General features: G+C 45.2%; 1 protein-coding gene across 1 annotated transcript in view; it reads right to left on the bottom strand.

Moving 5' to 3' along the window:
* The window catches only part of LOC142464235 (vomeronasal type-2 receptor 26-like), a 55,904-nt gene extending 41,301 nt beyond the window's left edge, over nucleotides 1-14,603 (bottom strand). The window contains exons 1-2 of the mRNA XM_075567641.1: nucleotides 14,400-14,603; nucleotides 4,884-5,175 (exon numbers count right to left, since the gene is read on the bottom strand). Coding sequence (XP_075423756.1) covers nucleotides 4,884-5,175; nucleotides 14,400-14,470 — 363 coding nt within the window. The 5' untranslated portion in view covers nucleotides 14,471-14,603. The remainder of the gene's footprint in view (nucleotides 1-4,883; nucleotides 5,176-14,399) is intronic.
* Between the last annotated feature and the right edge of the window lie 887 nt (nucleotides 14,604-15,490).

The raw sequence follows: 15,490 nt of genomic DNA, 5'->3' as shown, positions 1-15,490 counted from the left end.
AGCTCCTCCAGAGCCCGCAACACAGCATTAACCCTCCCGCTCCTCACCTCGCCGCCGCCCACTGCACGGAGCTCCTCCGGAGGCCGCAACCCAGCATTAAGCCCCCCCCCCGCTCCTCACCTCGCCGACGCCCACTGCACGGAGCTCCTCCGGAGGCCGCAACCCAGCATTAAGCCCCCCCCCCGCTCCTCACCTCGCCGACGCCCACTGCACGGAGCTCCTCCGGAGGCCGCAACCCAGCATTAGATACTGGATACCGATTGGCTCACACACACATCAGGGGATGTCCAACCCATATCCACCCTTTGGATTAACACATTCAAATGTTGCTTAGGTCTGCCCCTGAACATTGCTACATACTCCGAGCTGAAATGCAAAACAGGCCAACTGAAGGAATTAACCTTTCCACTGCCTGTTCTAACAGGACTGACAGAGGAAAGGCCCAGAAGAATACATGGCTGCCGAAGGCCAGGCTATACAATTTTACTGAAAGCGTCTATTTGGCCACTTTTCAGATAGCTTGGATAAAAAAACCGAATTATTTCTACATGTTGTATGTTTGAATTTGGTAGTGACTATTAGACGTATTTTCCCTCTCATAAGTGACATTTTGCTTGAAAAAGTACTTTTTTAGTGTTAAATTCCTTGCGCATTTTCCTATATCAGTAGGTATTAAATGTGTTAATTTTATTTGTAGGCGCAAAGGCCAAACCTCTTTTCAGGACTTTTGTCTGTTCTGAAGTCAATACCACATTACTTAAATTGAAAATCCCATCACTATTTGTTTCTTTTCTATCTGCTGGTTTTTTTTTTGAGGTTTGTATTCCTCCTCTTTTTCCTCTTTTTGTTGGCTTTCCCTGCTTCTTTTCTGTGGTCGTTTTGCGTGTATCTAGTTGTTTCCCACTCCTCTCTATTTCCTCTGTTCTGTTTTTCCCTCTCCTCTCTAAAAAAAGAAGAAGTGTAGGGTTGAGCATCTCCAAACACCTCATCTCTTTCATTTGGTTTATTCTGATATGTATTTCTATGGTGATCTTTTTTCCCATAACTTCTCCAACTATTTTACAATTCCTGTAACTCCCTGATTCATGTCTAACCCTGTCATTAGTGTATTTATTCTGATACTCTCTAGACGGTTGATAGTGTTTTTTAGGGTTATGATATTTGGATTGGTTTACATTTTGATGTCCGGGTACATTAGCAGAAGGTTTGAAACTTTCTGACTCTCTTTTTTCTGGTCTATTTTGTTTCCAATTTCTATAACTTTTTGTCTCGTAATCTTCTTTATCCCTTCTAAACTTTTTTTGTTTCAACAAAATTGTATCTTTCTCGACTCCATCTGTTTTATTTTAACTTTTTTCTCAATTTCTTTAAAGTCTTCCATCTCTTGGAAATCTTCTAATTTCCTTTGTATTGCGTTTATATCAATGGCTATTGCTGTGAGACTTATTTTCCTATGTTCCATCAGTAACTTCATTAGATTAAATGATGCCTGATCCAATATTTTATTCCAATTTTCCATATAGGTATGATCTCCAATGTCCAATGTCCAAGGTCCAATGTTGGATCCTTGAAAATCCTTAGACCTCTTGGAATCCTATTATGTTCCACATATTGTTCTAATGTAAATATATTCCATTCGATTTTGATCTCTTTAATCAATAGTTTCTCCAAATTAGGTCATCTACATATACATATATATATACAGTATATATATACATGTATATACCACACTTCTTAAGGTTATGGTGGGTAAAAAAAGTGACAAACCCCTCCACAGTAAAGCATATAGCAACTGTAAATATTACTGTATGTTCATTTGCATTGTATTGTATGTCTTTATTTATATAGCGCCAAAAGTGTACTCAGCGCTTCACAAAGAATACAGCACAGGGAATTTTAAAAATACAATACGTGCAGCAAAAATCAGACAATGGGAAAGGAAATCCCTGCCCCGAAGTGCTTACAATTTAAGAGGTTTGAGGGGAAACTTACAGAGACAGCATGTGAGGGAATAAGTGCTGTAGATGGCAGTGCTTGCCCACAATGGGTGGTAAAAGGGACTGTGGGACAATAGCCATGAGTGCAGGCTATTGGGATGCTTGATTTGTGGGGCAAGTTTTAAGGTTAGTCGGTGTTAAATGAACAGAGTTAAATTTGCATGTCTTAGACAGGTCTGCAACCCTGTCTTTCACCCTTATCGCCCAGCACACAGCACTTCCACTGCAGCAAAGGATTCTGGGAAATGACATGCAAATGAGCACACAGTGCCACCTTTTGTCTCAAGCTCATATTACACGAGCACCCCTTAAGCCAATCCATGCTGCTATAAGCACAGCTTTTAAGCATAGGCTGGGGTGAGATGCAAAGCCAGTAAACCCACTCACAGACATATTTGAACCTTGATGGGTATCATCAGTGTGAGGTTGGTTGCTGGCTCTGCTGGTTTGAGATTAAGAGTAGGTATTCACCACACTTATTAAGGTTATGGTGGGTAAAAAAAGTGACAAAACCCCTTCACAGTAAAGCATATAGCAACTGTAAATATTACTGTATGTTCATTTGCATGTCTTGGAAAGGTCTGCAACTCTGTCTTTCACCATTATCACCCAGCACACAGCACTTCCACTGCAGCAAGGGATTTGGGGAAATGACATGCAAATGAGCACACAGTGCCACCTTTTCTTAGTCTCAAGCCAGCATAGCCAGCAATCAACCTCACACTGATGATACCCATAATACCTATCAAGGTTGAAACATGTCTGTGAGTGGGTTTACTGGCTTTGCATATCACCCCAGCCTATGCTTAAAAGCTGTGTTTATAGCAGCATGCATTGGCTTAAGGGTTGCTCGTGTAATATGAGCTTGAGACAAAAGCATGTCATTTCCCAGAATCCCTTGCTGCAGTGGAAGTGCTGTGTGCTGGACAATAATGGTGAAAGACAGGGTTGCAGACCTGTCTAAGACATACAAATGAACATACAGTAATATTTACAGATGCTATATATATATTTACATATATATACATATATAATATATATATATATATATATATATACAGTATACAGTAGCCCATAGCGTAAAAAAGTTTACACATTTACTAAAAGAAAGAATGCTTGATTTATTTTTATTCTCCGTTTGTGAGTGATCTTATTTCCCCCCCTCCCTACTCTTTTATTAAATGTGTAAACATTTTTACGCAATGGGCTGTGCACTCTCTCCCTTTTTCGTTTTTAGATTTCTATCTGGATGTGGTTCATCCCTCTGAAAGCTACCTACACCCTACTACAGAATTCTTCTGCTATAATTGAACATTGTCTGTTCTATTCATTTTTTATTTATGTAGCCAGGCCCCCCAGACTCACCCCTATCGCTGTATGCGCAGGGAAGGTTGCAGCGAGTGCAGGGAGCGCTCCGACATACCGGAGGCTCCGCAGTTGTCCGAGCGATCAGGGCGTCGCCATGTTGGGTGCTCGCGCAAGCGCAGCGGGCCGTGGAGGTGGCGATGGAGCAGAGGTCGCGCATGCACGGCCAGAGGTTGCAAAGCCCGCGAAAGAGGAGCGGCTCCTATAGAGTGGAGGGCACGGAACTACGAGTCCCAGCAGGCATAGTGAGACCAGGTGACGCCAGGGAGCCTATAGGGCGGCCAGGATATCGGAAGGAGGGTTAGAGGTCGCGCAGGGGAGCACGCTTGTCAGAACGGAGCAGGAAGTGGAAGGAGAAGGAGCTCTACGTGTGGGGAGGCCAGTAGCCCCTACACTAGGCCACATACCCCGGCCCAGTTAGGCCCTGAGTCCCCGTAGAGTGGAGCGGAAGCAGGGACCGGCCCTTAGATAGGTTACAGTCTCCTTTAGTGTGCTCGGAGAACTATAATCACAGAGACAGAGGCATTATCCTGCCAGAGGTTTGGGCTCAGACCTTCACAGCCGCAGCAGCAGCCGACCGGGTGTGATCGCCCCGGAAGGTAGTCCTGCCATTCACCCGTCGTCTGATCCTTTGTGAAGTTCCTTGGCAGACCCGGGCACTGGAGTGCCCGGTAGGTAACATCATCAAGTGCACCAACTATACCATATATCAGGACATAGTGGCTGCGCAGTCACACACACATATCTCACTTGAGGGTGGGAAGACACTGAGTGTGGGTATTAGACACGGGGTGGGATCACCCGGTGAAGGGGGTAGCGTCCTGCGAGACGCAGTAGTTAGTGTCTCCTCTAGGGAGGGACACCTGTTGATTATATGCATACTTATGGTTGCGTTAGTAAAGTCATTGCTTATTTTACATGCTGTGTGTGTATTGATATCTAATTGTCCTGCAAGGAACCACTCCCCCTCTGGTGGGAGCCATCGCAGGTGGAGGCGCTGCACCAAGTAAGAGGTTATCAATATTCCTACGCGTGCCCCAGGCTCTCCGTGGCAGAGGCTCAGGCCCTGCGAGCCAACAAGTTACACAGCATTGGTAGCGTATTGTATTTACTAGGAAACAGGGCTACATTTAGATTTGTTTATTGAATTACATTATCTTGCATTTAGGATTTAATATTGAATATAGAATTGATCTATAATATTATATTCATTTTGGTGCTACATTTTCCCATACACACTCACACTCACACTCACCTCTCCCTAGGTATGTGGAAGATAGTGAGTGAAGACCTCTTGGACGAGCTGACCTCACATGTGTTGGGCAAACCTCTCAACTTCTCATATCACTGCGAGAATCAAGAAAAGCAATGTAGAATGCAATTTTCTTGAAACATTCCCAAGATCTCTTTTGGTATCAGTGGGAAGTTTTGGAAATTGCTATTGTGGGAAACTTTTCAATTAAATAAAAAAAATGTTTTAATATATAAATCCATTTTTTTAAAAATACATATATCTCTTACCTGTGGGTACCTGTATACTTGAAGTAGAGTTGAAATTGCCTGAGATGGGGAAGATAGCAGATGTCCGATGATAGCCACAACAGTTCCATTCTTGTGACAGTTATAGTTAGGATAGATGGTTCTCCTCTGTGAGGAAACTCGCATGGTCCCCTCCACTGCTGCCAGATCCATATGACAAGAGTCACTTATTTCATATCCCAGAGTAATGTTGGGTAAGATATTCATATTCTCATTAATTTCATTGACTGCAAAATCAAACGCCAGAAAGTGCCGAAGAAAACGAATGGAGTGTCTGTAAAAAGAGATCATCCTTGTAAAGAAGGTTAACGTTTAGGTCCATGCTAAAAAGTATTTTGCTACAAGACACCTTTGTGCGATGGAGGACAGCCCACTGACTTAAATCTCAGGAAGGTGCCTTATAGCAAAAGACATAAGGTACTTGTAATATCTGTGAGTAATATTCTGCAATCGGGTTTCCTTACATTTGACACAGAACATAGGGAGGTTATCATCACTTCAGACCTGATGGTGTTTTTGTTTACGCTAAAGAAAGGGGTAAAGAAACCCATGCATAGAACTTGGGTCAGTCCCATACAATACAGTGTCACAATACCCTCCTAAAAATACTCCCCAAATAGTTCACTGATGCAGAAGATGCTCGTCTTATTCAAAATAAATTATGCAAAGAACCATACTACATTTATAGTTAGGGGTTTATTAAATAAGCCCCAAACTCACATTAATCTGAGTGGGAGTTTTCGGAAAGGCTACTTCGGGTCCTTTGAATACCCCATTTAAATGAAATGTCTTCACAATCCTTAAGAGCTGCAAAGGCAAACAAGATCTAATCTTGCATTAAATGGGCAATGGATAGAAGGGAAGTAAACATAATTATGCCCCTTTATAAAGCATTAGTAAGACCACATCTTGAATATGGAGTACAAATTGGGGAATCAGTCCTTTAGAAAAGACATTATGGAACCAGAGAGTGCAGAGAAGAGCAACAAATGAATAAAGGGGATGGACAATCTAACATGAGGAGAGGCTAGCTACTGTAAATTAGATTTGTCTACGTTAGAAAAAGTACAAGGAGCTTTCAAAATAATTATTCATCCCAAGGGCAGTACAAAGGACTCGGGGCCATCCCTTAAGGTTGGTGGAAAGGAGATTTCACTCGCAACAAAGGAAAGGGTTCTTTACAGAAATGGCACTTAAAATGTGGAATTCATTACCCATGGAGACTGTGATGGCAGATACAATAGATATGTTCAAGAAAAGGTTGGACATCTCTTTAGAAAGGAAAGGTATACATGGACATGTATTTTTTCAACCTCATTTACTATGTAACTATGTAACTATGGGCTCGATGCAGTAAGCATTGAAAAGGCACTCTCGGCAGGGGTTCAAACTCGGCATGTTATTGGCTTGTTGCCCTCGCAGCCGAGTTGCTGGCACATGAGAGCCAATCTCATACATGCTTTTTATTGCTGTACCTTTGTGAGTGGGCATTTGATCGATTTTATGTTCTTTGAATACAATGTTTATTATGTTAATGCACTGGGTGTGCGCCTGTTTTTTCTTTCTTTTTTTTTCATATATATATATATTTATTTATTTATTGTGGGGCTGTAGTGTGTAGTTTTTTTATTGTGGGCAGCGGGGGTTGGTGAAGTGGTTATTATCCCTAACGGTGGGTGAAGGGGGTATTTGGCCCTTGGTAGCTGTTTAGGGCTTGCGGGTGGGTAGCGGGAGGGGTTAACCCCTTCATGACCGCAGCGGTATTAACCGCTATGGTCGTGAAGGGGTTAAGTGCACCCGCAACCCCCCCGCAAGCCCTAAACAAGCAACAAGGGCCAAACACCCCCTTCATCCACCCCCGCTACCCACAATAAACCTGGCACGGGTATTTAACCCCTTCATTTCCTTAGCGGTTAGCTGCTAAAGTAATGAAGTGGGCTGTAAATGCATTTTTCCTGCCTCGGATGCATGCCGGGGGGCTCCGATGCTGGTATTAATAGGTAACAGCTCCAGAGACCCCCGACTCCAATCCCAGGCAGGAAAAAGGCCTGATTTTTTTCTAAGTGAAGCCCTTGCAGATGCTTCTCCAGCACCAACTTGCCAACTTTAGTTGGCGGGACGGATTGGCATAAAAATCTCAATTCTAGAGTGGCGATCAGCAGCGAAAAGCTGATCAGGGCTACTAGAATTGAGCGGTTTTCAAAAAGTGGCGATGAGTGCCGAAAAGTGGCTTATCGGCACCCGGCTACCGATAATTTTTTTCGACAAGAAAAAATGCCGGATTTTTGTGTTTTTTGGCAGCTTATCGGCGCTTATTGAATCGGAGAGGCATTATTGGCCAGAAAATGGCGAAAAACGGCTTTTCGGTGCTTACTGCATGAGGCCCTATGTAACTATAATAACTTTATCAGACTGATAATGCCAACACCTGATACTGTGTATTCCAAAGGCACCAATTCACGAACACACATTCCACATATACAAACTCACTGATGCACACGGAGTATGTACACATACACTGATACACAGACACATTGATACTCATCAGCATTAAAATAGTTCCAGTGACGCACAGACCGGAAATGGACACAGGAACCGGAAATGAACTCTCATGGACTGTTATGGCTATGCATGAAGGTAGCACTGATCGGGGGAAGCAGATTGGGAGCAGCTGGGGTGATTATGTAAATGTTTTCACTTGTTTTCACTTGTTTGATTAATGTTGGAGGGTATATATACTGGGTAGATCCTTATTTGAGTATGCCTAATCACTTGAAAAAGACCTGTTGGTCGAAACGTCGTGTGGCACAATAAATTCATTTATCTTAAAATCCGTGGAGCGCTGGATCTCTCTTTTTTCCTCAGTGTAAATTGGAATTTGCCTGGCAGGTACTTCCTTGAACCAGCAGCACCGGTAAACTGTATGTATTTATTATATTGTGGTGTCCAGCCAAAACCCCTTTACATTGGTTCAAAATTACTATTATCCATAAATGGATAATAATGCATTTGCCCATTTCAAATACAAGAAACAGAATTAATAAAATAAATACATCTTGCACTCACCACTGCCAGGCACCCACGATGGCCATGTAAGGAATCCAGTTCTGCTTTTGCTTATAGCCTTACAGAACTGTGCAGTTTATAATTACTGCTACATACAAATTAATGATATCCTCTCTCAACTCTGCCCTGTCGCAAGTTAAACAAGCCTACTTTTCTGCACTAATCAACATGCACAAGTCTAACCCACGCCGACTCTTCTCTGTCTTTGATGCTCTACTCAAACCACCCTCAGCTGCCTCTTCTTCCTCCATCTCCACTCAGGACTTTGCTGACTATTTTAAGGAAAAGGTGGAATCCATACGTCAGAACATCCCGTCTGTTTCTTCCTCCCACCCTACACCTCTTCCTAACTCTCCTCCTGCCTTCCTTGACTCTTTTTCCATGGTCTCAGAGGAGGATGTATCACTGTTGATCTCCTCTTCTTCCTCTACCACTTGCCCTCTTGACCCCATTCCCTCCCATCTCCTAAAACCTCTTGGTCCTACTATAATCCCTACGCTCACACACATTTTTAACTCCTCCCTCTACTCTGGTACCTTTCCCTCCTCCTTCAAACTTGCAACAGTTATACCATTACTCAAAAACAGCAAGCTTGACCCTACCTGTCCGTCTAACTATCGACCTGTCTCCCTCCTGCCTTTTGCCTCTAAACTCCTTGAACGTCTTGTATTCTCTCGCTTGCTTCATTTTCTCAACACCTATTCTTTCCTAGACCCTCTACAATCTGGCTTCCGCACTGCTCACTCCACGGAAACAGCCCTCACTAAAATAACTGATGACCTCCATGCTGCCAAAGACAGAGGTCATTACACTCTGCTCATATTACTCAACCTCTCCGCAGCATTTGACACCGTGGACCACCCTCTTCTCCTTCACATTCTCCATACTCTTGGTATTCGGAACAAACCTCTATCCTGGATCTCCTCTTACCTCTCCCATCGTACTTTCAGTGTCTCTTCTGCTAACATCACCTCCTCCTCTATTGATCTCTCTGTGGGGGTACCCCAGGGCTCTGTCCTGGGACCTCTTCACTTTTCTCTGTACACACTCTCTCTAGGTGACCTAATAACATCTCTTGGGTTTAAGTATCACCTCTATGCTGACGACACACAAATTTACTTTTCAACACCTGACCTTACACCTGCTGTACAAACCAAAGTTACTGAATGTCTCTCTGCTATATCATCCTGGATGGCCCTCCGTCACCATAAACTCAACATGGCAAAAACTGAACTCCTCATACTTCCTCCCACATCTGGCCCTACTACCTCCTTCCACATTACTGTTGGAAGTACAGTCATTCACCCAGTAGCCCAAGCACGCTGCTTAGGGGTCACACTGGACTCCTCTCTCACATTCTCCTCTCACATTCAAAACATTTCTAAAACCTGTCGCTTTTTCCTCCGCAATATCACTAAGATACGCCCATTCCTCTCTTGCTCAACTGCTAAAACTCTGACTCAGGCCCTCTTTCTCTCCCGTCTTGATTACTGTAACCTCCTGCTGTCCGGCCTCCCTGCCTCTCACCTATCTCCCCTACAATCTATGCTAAACACTGCTGCCAGAATCGCTCTGCTCTTTCCTAAATCTGTCTCGCATGTCCCCTCCTGAAATCCCTATCCTGGCTTCCGATCAAATCCCACATCTCACACTCGATTCTCCTCCTCACTTTTAAAGCTTTGCACTCTTCTGCCCCGCCTTACATCTCAGCCCTTATTTCTCGTTATACACCATCCCGACTCTTGCATTCTTCTCAAGGATGTCTTCTTTCTACCCCTTTGTATCTAAAGCCCTCTTCCGCCTTAAATCTTTTTCACTGACTGCCCCACACCTCTGGAATGCCCTTCCCCTCAATACCCGACTAGCACCCACTCTATCCACCTTTAAGACACACCTTAAGACACACTTGCTTAAACAAACATATGAATAGCACTGTGGATAATACTGGACACATGATATAAAGCTTAGCCCCCTGCAGACGCACTTACCAGAACTCCCTCCTACTGTCTCTGTACGTTCTCCCTACCTACCAATTAGACTGTAAGCTCCTCAGAGTAGGGACTCCTCTTCCTTAATGTTACTTTTATGTTTGAAGCACTTATTCGCGTGATCTGTTATTTATATTATCTGTTATTTATTTGATTACCACGTGTTTTACTACTGTGAAGCGCTATGTACATTAATGGCGCTATATAAATAAAGACATACAATACAATACAATACTCCCTCTGGCAATATATAAACACCTGTGCTAGCTATCTCTGCTGCCCTAGCCAGTGCTCCGTCATTGGAGGAATTCTCACACACCTCCCTCCTGTCATTGGCTCACTGCTGGGCTTTGGCACTGATTCAGTGCAGAGCATAAATCCTTCTCTGGACGTTACTGTGTTCAGCCACAAGCCTCTTGGCTAGTCTCCTTGTGTACTAACCTTTCTGCTGCTACTCTCCACGCAGAGGCCTTTTTTCCAGAGGCCTGCTGTTACTATCTACGCAGAGGCCTGAGTTCCTGTGTTCCTGAGGTCTGCTGCTACACCCCACGCAGAGACCTGTCCCGGACTCCTGTGCTGAAGCATTGGTTTGCCAGCACTGGTCCCTGCATCCTGCTGCATACACCTCTTGCAGAGGTTGCTGTTTTCACCCCGTGGCCTGCTGCTCTTTCTCCTTCGCAGAGGCCAGCTCGTACTCCTCCGATGAAGCACTGGTTTACCAGTGTTGCCTGGCTGTGTACCCACTCTGGTCAGTCTTCCCTCTCCTAGACCGGTGCCATGGGCCATGGACGCCACTCGCGCAAACCCCATTCCCGACCTGCAGCGATTACGCTGAAGCAGGAGGACCTGCTTGATTTCCTGTTGCCGACTCCCTGCTTGGACTACGACAACCCGGATATCTCCTCTCCCAACACTGGCTCGTCCAATGACTACTCTGTCCTTTCCTGTCCTGACCCCGGCCTGTTTGACTATAAACTTCGCAATCCGGACCAGTCTGCGCGGTCTACGGTCGGTGATTTCATAACCCAACCTCAGCCACGCGGTCCGGCCCAGGCTTGTGGTGAGCACAATCGTAACACCTAATCCTCATCCAGTCCCTGCTCTCTGGTGCTGCAATAAATATACAAGAATAAAAAGAGCCAATATAATGTCCCCTAACCCCTTAAACACACAGTTATTAACCGCTAGAGTAATTAAGGGGTTAACACACCCTCCCCCACTACCCACCCATGAGGCCTAACCAACCTCCCCCACTACCAACCCGTGAGGCCTAACCACCCTCCCCACGACCCACCCATGAGGCCTAACCACCCTCACCCACTACCCACCTGGGAGGCCTACCCACCCACCCTTGGGGACAATACCCCTAGAACCCCCCCCCCACTACCCACAATAAAAACACTACAGAGAATAGCTCCACAACCTAACTCCTAGGCCCCACGATAAACATTACCATATTTAATTACATTAATACATAACCCACCCACCCCCTGTCCGCCCCCCCATAAAAACATGATTTATTATTTTACATATAGGGTTAATACACCAGGCCTATGGTAGTCCCTGGTGGTCTCGGGTGTCTGCAGGCCCCACAGTGCACCAGAGGGTGGTGCCCGCAGGGTCTGGGGGTCTCCAGGTGGTCCCCTCTTGGTGCCATGAGCCTCCAGGTGGTCCCCGCGGGTCACTGTGGGCCACAATGGGGTCCACGGGTGGGCCCGCGAGTGTCTGGGGGTCCCCATGTCAACGCCACAGGTCTCTGAGGCCCTCGGGTGGTTCCCATGGGGGTCTGGGGGCCCTCAGGTGGTCAGCTGTGGTGCCCCCGGTTCTTCCCCACAGGTGGCCCCCGTGGGTCCACAGGTGGTACCTGTTGGTGTTCGGGGGTCCTCAGGTGGTCTCCATACACTGGCGACACACTTTATTCGAGCTCGGCTAGTCCCACGAATTCGGGTATACTCGGGTGTATTGAGGTTTGTGACTGTTTTCTGCCCGAGTGCATTGCGTTATTTTCCAGGCAGGGATTGAAGCATTTTATTCCCGCTGGCTGCAATACTGCACAGTATATATATATATACTGCATTACAATTCATGAATTTATGCCATCTGGTAGACACGCGAAGCATTGCAGCCTATTAAATCCTAATCATTATCATTTAACAGATCAGCCGCCCGTCAGCCAGGCATGAACCATGGCTGGGAAGGCAAATGCAACGGGGCTTGTCAGAGGTGAGGAGCGGCACATTCCAGGTATCTGCCAGGTACATACTGGGTATTTGCTCGAATAAAGTGTGTCGCAGCAGTAGGTCCCCGCAGACCTAAGGTACCAACCCTGTATGTAAAAAAAATAAAACTTATCCTACATTTAAATAAATCAATACCCCACCCCCCTCCACCACCAAACACAGTAATGTGCCAAATAACTATTATCCAGATATGGATAATAGATTATTTGCCCATTATTAAACACAACATTGACCAGCATAAATAAAGTAAATAAAAACTGTTCTACTTACCACAGGAATAGGATGGATGTCAGGATACAGCAGGTGTCCTCCGTTGCCACAAAAATGCATAGAAAATACATTCTAATGTCCCCAAACCTTATTGGTTAATAACCGCGAAAGCAATTAAGGGGTTAACCCACCCTGCCCCGATACCCACCCACAAGGCCTAAGCACCCTTCCCAGGCAACTACCCCCACCCTTCACCCATTCATTTGTACAGTGGCTTCATCATGCATATCTATATATAGGAAGAAGGAAAAGAAAAAGATATGGCGCCACCTAAATCTATTATAACACAAATATGATAAATGTGAATGATAGTCTATGCTAAAAAATAAAAATAAAAAATATATAAAAAATATATGTGAATATTGTCCAGATAAATAAAAAATAAAAAATACAATACATATCATATATTTAAATGTAGGACATGTTTTATTTTTTTTACAAACAGAGGTACAGGTCTGCAGGGACCTATGGAGACCACCTGAGGAACCCCGGACACCCACGGGTACCACTTGCGAACCCACGGGGACACCTGCAAGGAAGAACCAGGGACACCACAACCTTGGGGGGGGGGATATATTTATTTTAAATATTTATGCATTTTTAAATTATTTTTGGGGGGCACAGAATTGGTACCGCAGGCAAGCGTGGACCTCCGGACACCTGCGGGACCACCCGAGGGCCACCGCCGGCCTGTAGTATCATTCCTGTGCATCCCCAAACAATTAAGATATGTTATGTATGTTAGGGGGGTATAAGGTTTGTTGGGGGCACAGGGGGTGGATGTGTTGTGTATTGCAATGTTTATTGGAGGCAATTGTCCCCAATAAACATGCTATTGTGCCTTAATCCCTTCATTGCCTTAGCGAATAGCCGCTCTGGTAATGAAGCTGCTTTAATGTATTTTTATTAATAGTGTGCGGGAGCAGGGGGTCTCCTGAGCTGAACCTCATTGATTTCAGCCACGAGGACCCCCTGCTTCCCGAATTACAGGCCCCGGTATGGGGCATCGGGTGCCGGTATCCCATTGTTTATATGTCACACGTCACGCGATGTGGACGCAATAAAAATGGCGGCGACACATTTGGGACAATTGCTCCAATACACATTGCAATACACAACACACACACACCCGCATAATATTAATAAAAATGACATTAATGCAGCTTCATTAGTGGATAGCCGCTACGGTAATGAATTATTATTTATTGATATGTGTGTTTTGACTCTAGTGTAGATGTGCAGGGGGTCTCCGGAGCGGAACCGCTTTGGTTTCAGGTCCGGGGACACCCTACTTCCCGAGATACATGCCCCGTTATGGGGTGCCGGTATCTCTCTGCTTTGTTTACATAGCAGGGTCACATGATCGGGATATTTAAAAGCAGAGGGATACAGGCAACCCATAACGGGGCTTGTATCTCGGGCAGCAGGGGGTCCCCAGACATGAAACAAACGCGGTTCAACTCCGGAGACCCCCTGAACACCTACCCTATGAATAAAAATGTATGATATCGCCAGGGAGCCCTTTTCGGCAGGCAGACCGTCTCCCCACCATTTCGAGAAAGGTTGCTCTCACAGGTATTCGGGCCTTACTACATAACGTCAGAGCAAATCACCCAAAAAATGGCAGATTCAAAACCCTGCCGAAAGTGCTTTTTTGTCGCTTACTGCATAGACCCCACAGAGTTTAAAAAGACAGTTGCATACATTCAATGATATACTGTACACAATTTGGCAAGTGCACGCGCACACATGAACAAATGCAGTAGCTTTACAGACCCACACATTGTTATATAGTGTTACACTACTGACATTGTAAGCCTGGGTTTTTACATTAAGCCTCATTCAATATGTTTAATAAAGGACCAATATCTACACAATGCAGTCATTTTAAACATGTTGACTGATAAATGAAGATAGGATAAAATAATACTTACTTTTCACATAGAGAAACTGAAGGTGGATATATGTTGCTAGACACATCTACTCGTGTGTAGTACAACTGCATGACTCCTCCTAGGAGTATGTCTCCTTCTTTGAAGTAGTTTGGAATAATCCCCGTTAACCTCAATGAACAGACCGGGATTGCACTTGTCTTTCCGAAAGCATCACTAACGAGCAGCAAAGTCACAATTATCTTCTTCAGGAATCTATTTCAGAAAGGCAGAAATCTCACTGTCAGTGTTTAAACAGATATTTGAAAGACATTTTGCGCATAACTCACCATGGGCTTCGCCGGAAGTTTTGGTTATTGTGATGTGAAGTGTAGAGATGAGAGGACTGGTCTGAATCCCCTTCCTGGTCTGAATCCCTTTCCCGGTCTAAATCCCTTTCCCGGTCTAAATCCCTTTCCCGGTCTCAATCCCCTTCCTGGTATAAATCCCCTTCCCGGTCTAAATCCCCTTCCTGGTCTGAATCCCCTTCCCGGTCTGAATCCCCTTCCTTGTCTGAATCCCCTTCCTTGTCTGAATCCCATTTCCAGTCTAAATCCCCTTCCTGGTCTAAATCCCCTTCCCGGTCTAAATCCCCTTCCTGGTCTAAATCCCCTTCTTGGTCTAAATCCCCTTCCTGGACTAAATCCCCTTCCTGGTCTGAATCCCCTTCCCGGTCTAAATCCCCTTCTTGGTCTAAATCCCCTTCCTGGTCTAAATCCCTTCATGGTCTAAATCCCCTTCCTGGTCTGAATCCCCTTCCTGGTCTAAATCCCCTTCCTGGTCTAAATCCCCTTCCTGGTCTAAATCCCCTTCCTGGTCTGAATCCCCTTCCTGGTCTGAATCCCCTTCCTGGTCTAAATCCCCTTCCTGGTCTAAATCCCCTCCCCGGTCTAAATCCCCTTCCCGATCTAAATCCCCTTCCCGGTCTAAATCCCCTTCCCGGTGTAAATCCCCTTCCCGGTGTGAATTCCCTTCCCGGTCTGAATCCCCTTCCTGGTCTAAATCCCCTTCCTGGTCTAAATCCCCTTCTTGGTCTAAATCCCCTTCCTGGACTAAATCCCCTTCCTGGTCTGAATCCCCTTCCCGGTCTAAAT

This window comes from Ascaphus truei, chromosome 12 (genome assembly GCF_040206685.1).
Source record: "Ascaphus truei isolate aAscTru1 chromosome 12, aAscTru1.hap1, whole genome shotgun sequence".
Lineage (NCBI taxonomy): Eukaryota > Metazoa > Chordata > Amphibia > Anura > Ascaphidae > Ascaphus > Ascaphus truei.
This window is presented reverse-complemented; position numbering and strand designations above follow the sequence as displayed.